The following is a 13,825-nucleotide window of genomic DNA, read 5'->3' on the forward strand; positions in this document are numbered from 1 at the left end:
GTTCTATAATGATCTAAAATAAAACCTTCTGTCAAAATGTAGATTATGTTTGAAAAATCAACTTGATAATAATTCAGATATTTTCGAAAATTCATCATATACTTTTAAGTATAAACTAAGCAAAGTCAGTGTATTTTAACAGAATTACGGTAATAATAGAGTTAAATTTAACTGTATTTGGCATACGGGGAATCTTTAGTATAAATCAAAATCTTTAATACAGAAGAATACAGAAATTTCAGAACATTTACATATTATTGTATAGTGGTACATACATATAAGAAATTTGAAGCCTTGTCACATAAGCATAGGAATAAATAATTTTGCAAAGCAAAATGTTAAATAGAAAAATGGTCTTGTATGTTGACAACTTCAAGATAAATCATTCTCTTTAAACAATGGTCAAATTGACCAATATAACTAACTTGATAGGAAACTGCCTCAAAACAAATCTACCAAGATGCAATTGAATGTGTGTGTGTGTGTTGTGTGTGTGTGTGTGTGTGTGTGTGTGTGTGTGTGCATGCGTTGTGTGTGTATGAAGCAATTGTTTACAGGTTGCCAAAGTGTTTGAAAATTTCCGCAGGGAAACAGACTTGTAATCTGTTTATTGTAAGTTAATAAATATTTAAACTCAAGTATGCTTCGATTACTTTATTTTGTTTGTCATCCAGTCTGTTCTCAGGAAATAGAACTTTGCAACATTTTACATTACTATATATATATATATATTATAATATATATATAATAAACAATCGAGTAATTTCTTAAAATTCAAAATGTACACAAAATTTCAAGACTAAAAAATTATATGAAATTGTTTGAGAGAGAGAGAGAGAGAGAGGGGGAAGAGATGGAGGGAAGGAGAGAGAGAGAGACAGAGAGAGAGGAGGAAGAGAGGGAGGGAGGGATGGAGAGAGAGAGAGAGAGAGAGAGAGAGAGAGAGAGAGAGATGAGAAAAATGTGTTTACCGGTCTAGCTGAACAACTTGGCCATCTTCAACGTGACACAAGATTTTTGAGATGGGTTCATCTGTATAGCCCTTTTTTTTTGTAAGAAATAAAAAAGAAAATATGAATAATTAAAAATAATTGTCCAGCAGCTTGAAAAATAATAATAATGATAATCTTTACAACAAAACATTTTATTCAGACATTGGCATAAAACTATAAATTTGAAGCAGACTTCAGTTGATTATTTCATACATTTTATTAAATAACAACAACAACGGTTTCCTATTTAGGCACAAATACAGTAATTTTGAGGAGGAATTAATCAATACCATTAACCCAAATACCTGACTAATGCTTTAATTTATTGAGGCTGAAGGGACAAAAGACAAAGACCTCATTAGGATTTGAACACTGAATTTAACTCTTTTGTTACCATATTTCTGTTAAAAACGCTGTCTGCATTTTAATTGATTTTGAAAATAATGAAAAATTTATTAAAATAACTTTTATCAATATTAACCTGGTGTTTGCTTCGTAAATTAATATGAAATTTGGATGGAAGGTTTTAATTCAGATCACTTTAAAAGCAGGAAGTTTGCATCATAGAATCAATGGGGGTGGTCTCAGGTGGGTTGGCATCTCAACCCTTTAACAGTCAGATTTCTCTGTCAAATGTAATGTTTATTTATTTGCATGGTTTTGAATTAATCATGCATTCAATCATAGCTTTGAGATTCGGATAATGTGATTGTGTATCTTTAGAATGACATTGTAGGGTAGGTATGAGAGGTTGGATCTTGTCTTTTTGAGTGTAAAATACGGTTAGGGTTATTTGGGCAGGATATGAACTGTTTAAAGGGATAAAGAGCTGGAAGAAAGTACTACAAAGTACATTTTCCAGCACTTTAAAGATCCAGCCAGCTTACCACTGGAATGATATTCTGCTCTACTACAAGCATGTCATCATCATCATCATTGTCGTCATTGTTTAATGTCTGTTGTCCGAGCTGGCATGGGTTGGACGGTTTGACTGAGGACTGGCAAATCAAGAGGCTGCGCCAGGCTCCAATCTGATCCAGCAAGGTTTCAACAGCTGGATGCCCTTCCTAATGCTAACCACTCCGAGATTGTAGTGGGTGCATTTTATATACCACTGGCATGGGGGTCAGTCAGGTGGCACTGGCATTGACCACGTTTGAATGGTGCTTTTTACATGCCACCAGCACAGGAGCCAGTCAGGCAGCACTGGTATTGCCTACGCTCAAGGTACTGACCATGCTTGAATGGTATTTTTTACATGCCATTGACATGGGAGCCAGTCCGGTGACACTGGCATCGACCATGCTCAAATGGTGCCTTTTATGTGCCAGGCATGCTGTATACGTATGAAATTTTGGGGGTCGTGGGGGTAGTTGATAATATGGACTCCAGTGTTTAACTGGTACTTATTTTATCAACTCCTAAAGGAAGAAAGGCAAAGTCAACCTTGGTGGGATTTGAACTAAGAAAGTAAAGCACTAAAAGAAATGCCTTTTTTCCAGCAATGCTAATGATTCTGCCAACCTGACATAATAATAATAACAATAACAATAATAATAATAATAATAACAATAATAATAATAATGATAATAATAATAATAATAGTGGTGGTGGTTTCAAATTTTAGCACAAGACCAGCACAACTTCAGGAGAGAGATAAGTCAATAATGTTGATGCCAGTGGCCAACTAATACTTATTTTATTGGAACTCAGAACCTAGAGATGGATGAAATGCTGCTAAGCAGTTTGTCTGGTGTGGGAAAAATTCTGCTAGGATGCTGCCTTAATAATAATGATAATCCTCTATAAGCACAGGACCTAAAGTTTTAGGGGAGTGGGGTCAAGTCAATTACATCGACCCCACCCCCCTATGCTAGAGTGGTACTTATTTCATTGACCCTCAAAAGATGAAAGGCAAAGTCAACCCCAGTGGCATTTGAACTCAGAAAGGACAATCAGAAGGAATGGCTCTAAGCATTCTGGCCAGTGTGGTAACAATACTGCCAATTCACTGCTTTTTTAATAATAATCATCCTTTCTATTGGAAGCACAAGGCCTCAAATTTGTGAGGAGCGGAGTAGACTATTACATCGACACCCCCAGTGCATAACTGGTACTTATTTAATTGACCCCAAAAGGATGAAAAGAATAGTCGACCTCAGTGGAATTTGAACTTAGAACATAAGGATAGACGAAATATTGCTAAGCATTTCGTCCAGTGTGCTAATGATTCTGTCAGCTTGCCGCCTTAATAATAATAATAATAATATGTTTGATGAGTGAAAGAGATGAGAGAAAGAGTGGAGGCTGCACTCGTGTGAATTTCAAGTGGAAATTTAATGAGATGTAACTAAATAGCAATAGACATTAGAGACAGCAGTGTATCATAGCTGCCATCCAATAAATCTCAATATGAAAAATTGACAAAGGTCTTCGGATCAGAATAAACTATGGTAAAACCAAACAATTTTGACTTCTCTGCTTTCTGTCATTTCCAATAATATCGGCGATGTAGGTACATGTGTGTGTAATTATATGTGTGTATGTGTATGTGCCTATTATATGTATGTATAGGTGTGTTGTGTATATATATATATGCTTGTGTATTTGTGCGTGTGTAGGGCGGCGAGCTGGCAGTATCGTTAGCATGTTGGACAAAATGCTTTGGGGTATTTTGTTCATCTTTACGTTCTGAGTTCAAATTCCGCCGAGGTAAACTTTGCCTTTCATCCTTTCAGGGTCAATGAAATAAATACCAGTTATGCACTGGGGTCGATGTAATTGACTTAATCCCTTTGTCTGTCCTTGTTTGTCCCTTCTGTGGTTAGCTCCCTGTTTGCAATAAAGAAATATATATGCTTGTCTGTGTGTGTGTGTGTGTGTGTGTGCATGTGTGTGTGTGTGTGTGTGCATGTGTGTGTGTGTGTGTGTGTGCATGTGTGTGTGTGTGTGTGTGCATGTGTGTGTGTGTGTGTGTATGTGGCTAGTTGGTGGAGTTATTAGAATGTCATATAACATGCATTGCAATATTCATTATGGCTCTCTGCTTTCTGGGTTCAAATCTGGCTGAAGTTAACTTTGCTTTCATCCTCTTGGGGATTAATAAATAAAATACCCATGCTGATAAATAAACACTGCATGGATATTAGCACAGGATGCATATGGCGGAGTATTACAGCTGTACAAAATGCTGAGCATTCAAACAAGATGAAAGGTGCATAGAAAAGGAAAAAAATTAAACCATGGGACTAAGAGATTAAGGTTAAGGTTAGGGCAAGGGTTGATCTGAAGATACTGAGCCTCAAGAAAGAGATGACCAACAACTGTGACAACTGGTGGCCGCAGAAGACCTGCTGACCCATGTAAGTGTAGTAAATTGAACTTTAAAATGGATGGTTCTGATAGAGGCCAGGATACGTGGTATACATCTACATTTGGGTCTGTCACCAATTGCATTCCTATCAAGTTTCCATCTTCAGTCTCCCCCAATACTTTGATTTGTTCTTATTTATTTCAACACAACTCCCACTGACTCCTTCCTAGTCATTCTAACACACTGCCGATCTAATAAGAAATGGCATTGGACATGCTAGTCTTTAATTTCCTACTGATTAAAACCATTTTTACTATCCACCTTCTCTCTCTCTCTCTCTCTCTCTCTCTCTCTCTCTCTCTCCCCCATCATGATGCCTGTATATTGAGGGATCACATCATCTCTCTTAATTATTTAATACACTCCATTCATCACCCTTCTGAACTGGTTGCCATCATTTCCTCTCTTTTCAGCCCCGTTCATCTTCCACCAACACCTCTTTTCTATTCCCTCCTCTTGGTGAAATTAGCCCTGAGTGAACAGAGAAAACGCAGAGCAGTGACAACACTTTAATTTCTGTTGGGTGCATGGCAATCTCATTGGTAATGATGATGTATGTGTGTGTGCGTGCATGCATAAATATCAATATATGTGTGTATATATATATTTATCATATAGATATACACATATACTCACACACAGACAGGCACACAAACACTCACATACAAATTTCAAGCTATAAAACATTTAAAATATGTGGGTGTACATGTACACACACACACACACACACACACACACACAATTTCAAGCTATAAAACGATTAAGATAAATTACAATTATTAACTCTAACACAATTTTAAATCAATTTTATATTAACCTAATAATTCTTAAATGATAACTATTTTGAATAATTGATATATGAAAATATATTTATCTTTATTAAATCACATTTATTTATAAATTTATAGAAAGGAATTGTCTTTTAAATCACAGACTCTCTCCATTTCCATAACAACTTGTTCGAAAAGTTAGGCTGACAGATGCTTAGAACATCAGTGTTTGCATCTAGATATGTGCAGTATAGGAACTGTGGAGCTTTTGGGTAACATAAATATTTTAGCAGTAAATTACAGTTGTATATAAACAAATTTCATTTATTCCACCAGGGAGTGTTAAATAACAGTAATAGCTTTTAAACGTAACTTACCAACAGCCCAAATAAATGAATAAAATAAATACATGAAAAAGACTCCTAAAAAACTATAGATATAATCCAACACAGTTTTGAGCAATAATACCCCCCCACACACACACACTCCAACCAGAATATGTTAATATTTCTGCTAGCAATGGGTAAAGAAAATGTAATTACACATCTATAATTTTGGAAATGTGTTGCTGCTCTAAAGTAGGTAGGAGTTTATTGAACAAGAATTGTAGCAAATTATTGGCATCAGGGAAATGGTATCTTTAAATTGGTCACCAAAGAAAATGAAATGATTTGTTTCCATAATATTATATTTATCAGCCTAATCCTTTGAGATAGAAAATTATTTTTTAATGAATTTACACCTAAACTACAAAATGGTTTGGCTGGTTTCACCTGTCTCATTTTCAGTTTTGTACATCAGTACCAGGCTGAATTTGACAAAAGAGCATTTAGCTTTAAACCAAGAATATTGGTTGGCCCCTTTTTAGCCATAAGTGGATGGTATGGCAGCAGAAAAGGCTACTCTTCTGTGCCTGGGCTGTTTCCAGAACCAAATACTGACCACCAAGTACACCTACCACCTTTCCACTCACAGATACACGACAAAGGAAAGTGTGTTGCATTCACGGAACCACAGAAGATGCCAGATATTGGTTAAATATATACACATCAGCCTTAGGGTGCCTACCTCTGGATTTTCCGAGCGATTTTAATTCCTTAGCTTTTGTTAAACATTCAGTACATTGCTCCTCAAGGCAGCAGGAGTTTATTATTATAGAGGACATAGTTTATATAAGGTCACTCTGGCTCTCTCATCCTTCAAACTTATATTGGTCTGGTGCAATGAGTGTCAGAATCCCTGTTGTTATCAAGATGCAGGGTTTGTATGGAGTTACCTCCTCTTAGATGAGCAGCTGAAGAGCTGAAATGCCACACTTGCCTTGGGTCTGTTGAGGTGTTTGTGAGTGACCTTCTACCACAGACAATTCCATGACATGCTAATTAACCTATTATTGGGACTCTAACAGATGCTACTATTCTGGGTCAAAGTAGACCGAGGAACAACTGTGGCTTAAGGGATGGTTCCACACTCTTCAAAGCCCTGGAATTTCCAAACCAATGCCCCACAACTGGATGCAGTTTAACCTTTTAGCATTCAGATTACTCTGTCAAATGCAGTCTTATACAAATTATTTTGAGTTAATCATGCATTGTCTTGTGGCATTCAAATTTTGATGTTGTGATTGTTTATTCTCAGAATGACATTACAGGGTAGGTGTGACATGACAGATCTGACCAGTTTGAAAATAAAACAGGTAGAATATTATGGCTGGTTATGGCCAGTTTAAGTGCTGAAGGGTTAAAGTCATATCAGAAAAGTAAGGATAATAATATTCTTATCCACAAGGCTGTTGATGTTAGCTACAAGTGTGATCAGAACACAATGTTCTCTAAAAATGAAGAAAATAATAAAACAAAACAAAATTATCTTATTGATAACTCATCTCACACATTTAAACAGATTTTCTGTTAATTTGTTTTTCTTTTTTATTTTGCCTCTGAATTTTTGTTTTCTAATATGCTAATTACTTTTGAATCATTTCTACCTTTAAAGAAGAATCAAAGACTTGAAAACCACAAATCTTGTTTTAATCCAAAGATTTCGTATTATATAAGCAAAGCGTAAAATTTATTTTATAAAGAAACAAAATGGGTAAACAGTTAAATTCAGATGCAACCAAGTTTATGTGAAGTAATTTCAAACTTTGATGTTTAGCTACGGATGGTCTAACGTTTGATATTAACATGGAAAACTGGTCATGCCAGCTTGTCCACTTCATGCCTTCATGGAGAAAAGAAGCTATTCTTTTTATGAGAATAACAGTTTGAATTTCATTTTCTCTCCTTAAGAGTAGTTCAATATATTTTCCCCATAGAGAGTGAATTTGTTAATGTTCTGCTCTAGCAAGATAAATCTAAACAGTTTGTAAATGTTAATTGCTACTCAACTGATTTTGTAGCTATTGTTGTTACCAAATTGATTTTTACTTTACAAAACGTGTTATGGTCTCTCATTGATATCCTTTAGTGAATATTATAGTTTTGGCTACTAAAGAAGCATGAGTGCCTGATGTTTAAGCAAGATTGCATAAAACCCCATTACAATTACTCATGTGTATATTAATGAATCAGCACAAGGTCCAGTCCTTGCTGCAGTGTGATGGCTTGTGGGCCTCAATGACCCCAAGAGCTGTGCCAGTGCAGTGCAAGTTCCTGGTAGGGGCCTCTCATGCTGGACAGGACAAAGGATAGAGACCAGACAAATGTGGGTCATCTCTTCCCAGAGGTAAAAAATAGGTTTGTGTAGGACTTACAGCTTTTCGAACCAAGAAAAAAGCAAAGTTACTGAAGTGTTGAAGAAAATTCAAAACCAAGAAAACGTGGGAGAAGAAGGCCTTAAGACAGCCCACAACTGAGTACAGTGGAGGGGAGTCATTGATGGTCTATGCTTCACAAAGGGCGAAGGGCTTAAGTGATGTAAGTAATATGTCAATGAAGGAAGCCTCTACATAATCATTCAGTCTGCTAGAAGTAGCTGACAAATCTCCCACAAATTACACTCTGTCGTCTTAAAAAAGACTAATTCATTGCCAGGAGAAAAATATGGGACAATAATAGTTAGGGTTAGGGTTGACATCGTCCTCACTGTTTCTATGTCCACTTTCCCTGCTTGTAGGAGTTAGACAGAATTCATTGAGGCAGATTGCTTTCCGTCAGATGTTCTTCTTGTTGGTCATCTCACATCTGTTTCTAACCAAGGTAATGATGATATGTCTGCTTGATTAGAGTAGACCAAGGGCTAAACAGCTTTGACTTTCTCATAAAATTAAATTTACTTGCTTCATGAATGAGGGAACTCAAATGTTCATTTAGCCATAAGGAATAAATAACTGGGGAACATTTGGAAACATATGAAAATTATTTATTTACTATGAATTCAAGAATCAAAAAATCAAATTATATTAAATCAAAAGATGTATTAATATGAAGATTTTGGGGATTAGCCATAACTGGATGATGGCTGAAAAGCTCAGTTTGTAACCAAAACCAAAATTCCAGTTTCAATTTCAGTGAACAGCTACATCATCATCATCATCATCATCATCATCATCGTTTAGCGTCCGTTTTCCATGCTAGCATGGGTTGGACGGTTCTACTGGGGTCTGTGAAGCCAGAAGGCTTCATCAGGCCCAGTCAAATCTGGCAGTGTTTCTACGGCTGGATGCCCTTCCTAATGCCAACCACTCCGTGAGTGTAGTGGGTGCTTTTTACGTGCCACCTGCACAGGTGCCAGACAGAGCTGGCAAACGGCCACGAACGGATGGTGCTTTTTATGTGCCACCGGCACGAGGGCCAGGCGAGGCTGGCAACGGACACGAACGGATGGTGCTTTTGTCTTGAGTTGTCCAATATTTTATGAGTGGAACATGGTAGATGGAAATTGTGTAGAAGCCCAGCATGTGTGTGTGTGTGTGTGTGTGTGTAAACTGGTGGATTGAATGATGTTGATTTATACCAAAAATGGTAAAAACCTGGACATCGTTAATTAGAGATCAATAAAATAAGCACCAGACCGAAATAACAAGTGCTTGATGTAATCATCTAACACCATCTAGGGTTGTGGTGCTCCAGTATGGCTGTGCTATAATGACAGAAACCAATAAAACTATAAAAAGATAAGCATAAGAAAATAAATTACTTTTATTACTGATAAACCCTCTCCCTAAAGTTGTAATAAGGTTATTTTATATAATTTAGCAAACTCTATAGAATGTTTTAAACAGTTTACGATCTGACAATATTATTCCTATTTAATAACGAATGTTATTTTATTGTTCATTTATGATCTGACAATATTGAGATTATCAAAAGCAATTGAGATTATCAAGAGAAATAATTCTTCAAAGTTAATGTGATTATTTTATTATCTATTTATGATCTGATATTGGGATTCATCATCGTTGTTATCATCATAATCATTGTCATCATCCTCACTGTCTCTGTCTACTTTTCCCTGCTTGTAAGAGTTAGACAGAATTCATTGAGGCAGATTGCTCTCAGTCGGATGTTTTTCCTGTTGGTCATCCCACATCTGTTTCTAACCAGGGTAATATTTCCCTGGGGTCAGATATATTTACACAAAAGACTGGAAATGGTGAATGCCTTTTGAACAACAGTGAAGTTTTCTTACAATTATTATGTGATGTGAAGATAAGGAGACACAAACACACTCACGCACCTATGCATATATACACACACACACACACACACATGATGGGCTTCTTTCAGTTTCCATGTACTAAATCCACTTACAAAGCTTTTATTGGTTCTGGACTATAGAAGAAGACACTTGTACAAGGTGCCTCATAGTAGATCTGAACCCAAAACCATGTGTTTCACAAGCAAACCTCTTAACCATTCGGCCATTCCAACAGGAATAGTTTTCCTATTTTTTTATCTTTTATTTTTTTCAGTCATCAAACTGCGGCCAAGCTGGGGCACTGCCTTCAATCACTTGAGTCGAATGACTCAACCACGGCATATTTTTCTCTTTTTTGTAAAGCCTGCTACTTATTCTATCAGTCTCTTTTATTGAACTGCTAAGTTATGGGGATGTAAACACACCAATACTGGTTGTCAAGCAGTGGTGGGGAACAAAAACAGACACGCACAACCACACACACACATACACACACACACGCATACACACACACACACACACACACACACACAATGGGCTTCTTTCAGTTTCTGTCAGCCAAAATCCGCTCAAAAGGCTTTGGTTGGCTGAAGACTATAGTAGATGATACTCGCCCAAGATTCCATGCAGAGGACCTGAACACAGGACCATGTGGTCTGGAAGTAGGCTTCTTAGCATACAGCCATGCCTACACCTAGTTAATATGATTGTTATTATTGTTCCATCAAGAGAAATGGTTTATTATATATTGTTGCCTGTTCAAAATGATATTTGAGTTTGACAAACATTAAGAAGACTAACAATAAGAAGTAAGTCCCTGCTTGAAGGGGGCCAAGACACCACAAAACTTGATTTTAAAATGACTTAACAAATCCTCTGTGGTGCTGCTGTTAGGCTAGATATGGCCTGGGCTGTGCTTTGGACTAAACATATCTAAGTTTGGGTATATAATTCATCATGAAACCATACAAGTAGTATTTCTCTTATGTTTGTACTGGTTTTTAGTCGTTTATAACAAAGCCAGTGGTTTATCTGGTTCTTAACTTTATTGAACTCATGAGGGATGAAACTCAGAGGGGACAAAATACAAATTATATTTGTTACATGAATCAGAGTTTTCTGTCACACACTGCTGGATACTCCTCCACACTCACCCCCACCCACACATTCAATAGGCTTTTGCACTGTGACTGGCGACTGAATTTCATCTTCCAAACTTCAATTTACCTGAAGCTACAGTTGAAGATACTTGCTCAAGGATTTGTGCAGTGGAGTTTAAACCAGGAACCAAATGGTTGCAAAGGAAAATCCTTAACCACATGGCGATGTCTACATGGAATCACACCACATGGAATATATCCTGTCTCAGAAGGCAGCGAGCTGGCAGAATTGTTAGCACGCCAGGTGAAATGCGTAGCCGTATTTCACCTGCCGTTGTGTTCTGAGTTCAATATTTCTGCCGAGGTCAACTTTGCCTTTCATCCTTTTGGAGTCGATTAAATAAGTACCAGAACTATCAAAAATGTTAGCACGCTGGGTGAAATACTTAGTGGTACTTCGCCTGCCGTTATGTTCTGAGTTCAAATTCCGCCAAAGTCAACTTTGCCTTTCATCGTTTCAGGGTCGATTAAATAAGTACCAGTTACGCACTGGGGTTGATGTAATCGACTTAATCCCTTTGTCTGTCTTTGTCTGTCCCCTCTGTGTTTAAACCCTTGTGGGCAGTAAAGAAATATATATCCTGTCTCAGAATTAGATATAGCCTTTAATTCTTCCCCTGTACATTGTACAATGGCACAGAACAATTGAACAGAAATAATCAGATCTGATAGTAATTGAATTGTAGCAATATGTTTACGTCTACTTGACAACATATTTAAAGCTGAGAGAAAATAAGTTTAAATTTAGATTAAGAGAAAAACAATGGTACGTTAAAACATTTTGTTACTATAGTAATTAATCATTTATGAAATTCATTTAATCTACGTAAACAAATGATATAAACAGTTAATTTATGTAGTGTATATATTTTAAAGCTTTGATGAGATTCTCAACTGTACATTTGGAACTATCCAAAACAGAATGGCTGTTCCTAAAACTGGGCTGTTTGTATAATACATGGTTCAATATTGTGTTTGTGAAATGATGCAATAGGTACCCAGACTAATTATCCAGAATGTACCCATTTATTAGGTATCATTAAGTACAGGCTGAGTGGTTGTGAAGCTTGCTTCCCAATCATGAGGTCTTGAGTTCAGTTCCACAGCATGACACCTTGAGGAAGTGTCTTCTACTACAGCCTTAGGTTGACCAAAGCTTTGTGAAATGGAAACTGAAAAAAGCTTATAATCTATGTATAATGTGTGTGTCATTATCCTCCTTTGACATCAGGTGATGATTGTAAATGAGCATCACCTTCATACAAGTGATGTTGTTTGGTGACATAGATACACCACCACTGGTTATCAAGAGATGCCAGGGGACAAACATAGACATGTATATACACATATATAAAACGGGCTTCTTTCAGTTTCCATCAACCAAATCTACTCACAAAGTCTTTAGTCAACCCGTTGCTATATTAGAAAACAATTGCCCAAGGTGTCAAGCAGTGGAACTGAACCTGGAACCACGTAGTTGGCAAGCAAGCTTCTCAACACATAGCCACACCTGTGCCTTCACACACATACATATGCAAACACACTTAGTATTAAGAGCCTTTTTCTCCTTTTCGTTTTCCCCTGTTCTTTTTCTGTCTTGCAAGCTACATGGCAACCTCACTAGTGCTGGTGGTGTGTAAAAAGCACCCTGTACACACTCTTATGTGGTTGGCTTAAAGGAAAAGCTTCCAACCATAGAAACCATGCTAAAGCTGACACTGCTTGCTGTATTCTGTCAAACCATCCAAGCCATACCAGCATTGAAAATAGATGTTAACTCATGATGAAGATGACGATGATACTGACAACAAAATAACGAGCTAAGAGAATCAAGCTAGAGTGGTCAGTGACATAAGTATGAACAACAAAGGAAAGGAAGATAGTGTAAATATACAAAATTAATTCTATATTTATTGAAACTATTTTTACTCTGGGAGAATGTAAACAAACACCTAGTGGCAATTGCAATGAAAAGGGAAGATAATCGTTTTTTTCTTCCCCTTTCTGGAGACAAAAAGACACATGATTGCATGCATACTATCCTACTCCTTGTTACTATAAAGTCTGCTGTTTTTCATGCTGGCATGGGTTGAATGAGATTTCTTGATGCTTATACAACAGTCTGCTCTTTGTGTTACCAATCCTTGCTTGTTTTGAAAACAGTGTCTTGTTCCATGCTTTTGCATCATGAAATCATCGTCTGCCAATTTACACAGGACATGAACGCCACACAGCAGCTGAAGCACTCTCAGTATGGAGACACAGGGAAACCAACACACACACACACACCAGATATATTCATACACACACACATATCAGATATATGCATACACAACAGTATACATTTACAAACACACGCAGACATATGCATACGTATACATACACACCTGATTTATATATGTGTGTGTGTGTATGTATTTATATGAAGTATACTCTAATTCTATAAATAATGATCACTTCTGTTTTGAAAGATTTAGAGGAATGCTGCCAATATGTATGATATGCCTCTCTCCTGAAGAAATTGGAATTCTCTCAAGAAATACATGAAAGCTTGTCTAAAATAATGATCAATGATTTTATAATAATCATCCCATCCACTGACAGAGCATAGGGCTTTATACCTTGGCACTAAATTTTAGTATATATTTACTTTTTTGCAAACTGCAACACGTGAATATTTTCTTTCCAGCTAAAAAAGATCCTGCTATTATATATTGACTTATATTTCAGCTCTCTTTTTGTTTTTTGTTTTTCAGTTTGGTATTATAATTTGTATAATTAAACACAGGAATAAGCTTTCATCGTTTGAATCAAATTTTCACCATTTGTACTCCAAGCTTTGCTCATTCGAAAACAGTAAAGAAATACAGTGAGACAGTATACGTTACA

General features: G+C 36.7%; 1 protein-coding gene across 1 annotated transcript in view; it reads right to left on the reverse strand.

The window, feature by feature from the left end:
* Positions 1–13,825, reverse strand: part of LOC115219701 (diacylglycerol kinase zeta-like) — a 545,273-nt gene that overhangs the window by 149,075 nt on the left and 382,373 nt on the right. The window contains exon 11 of the mRNA XM_029789877.2: positions 972–1,042. Coding sequence (XP_029645737.1) covers positions 972–1,042 — 71 coding nt within the window. The remainder of the gene's footprint in view (positions 1–971; positions 1,043–13,825) is intronic.

The sequence above is a fragment of the Octopus sinensis genome, linkage group LG15, assembly GCF_006345805.1.
Source record: "Octopus sinensis linkage group LG15, ASM634580v1, whole genome shotgun sequence".
Lineage (NCBI taxonomy): Eukaryota > Metazoa > Mollusca > Cephalopoda > Octopoda > Octopodidae > Octopus > Octopus sinensis.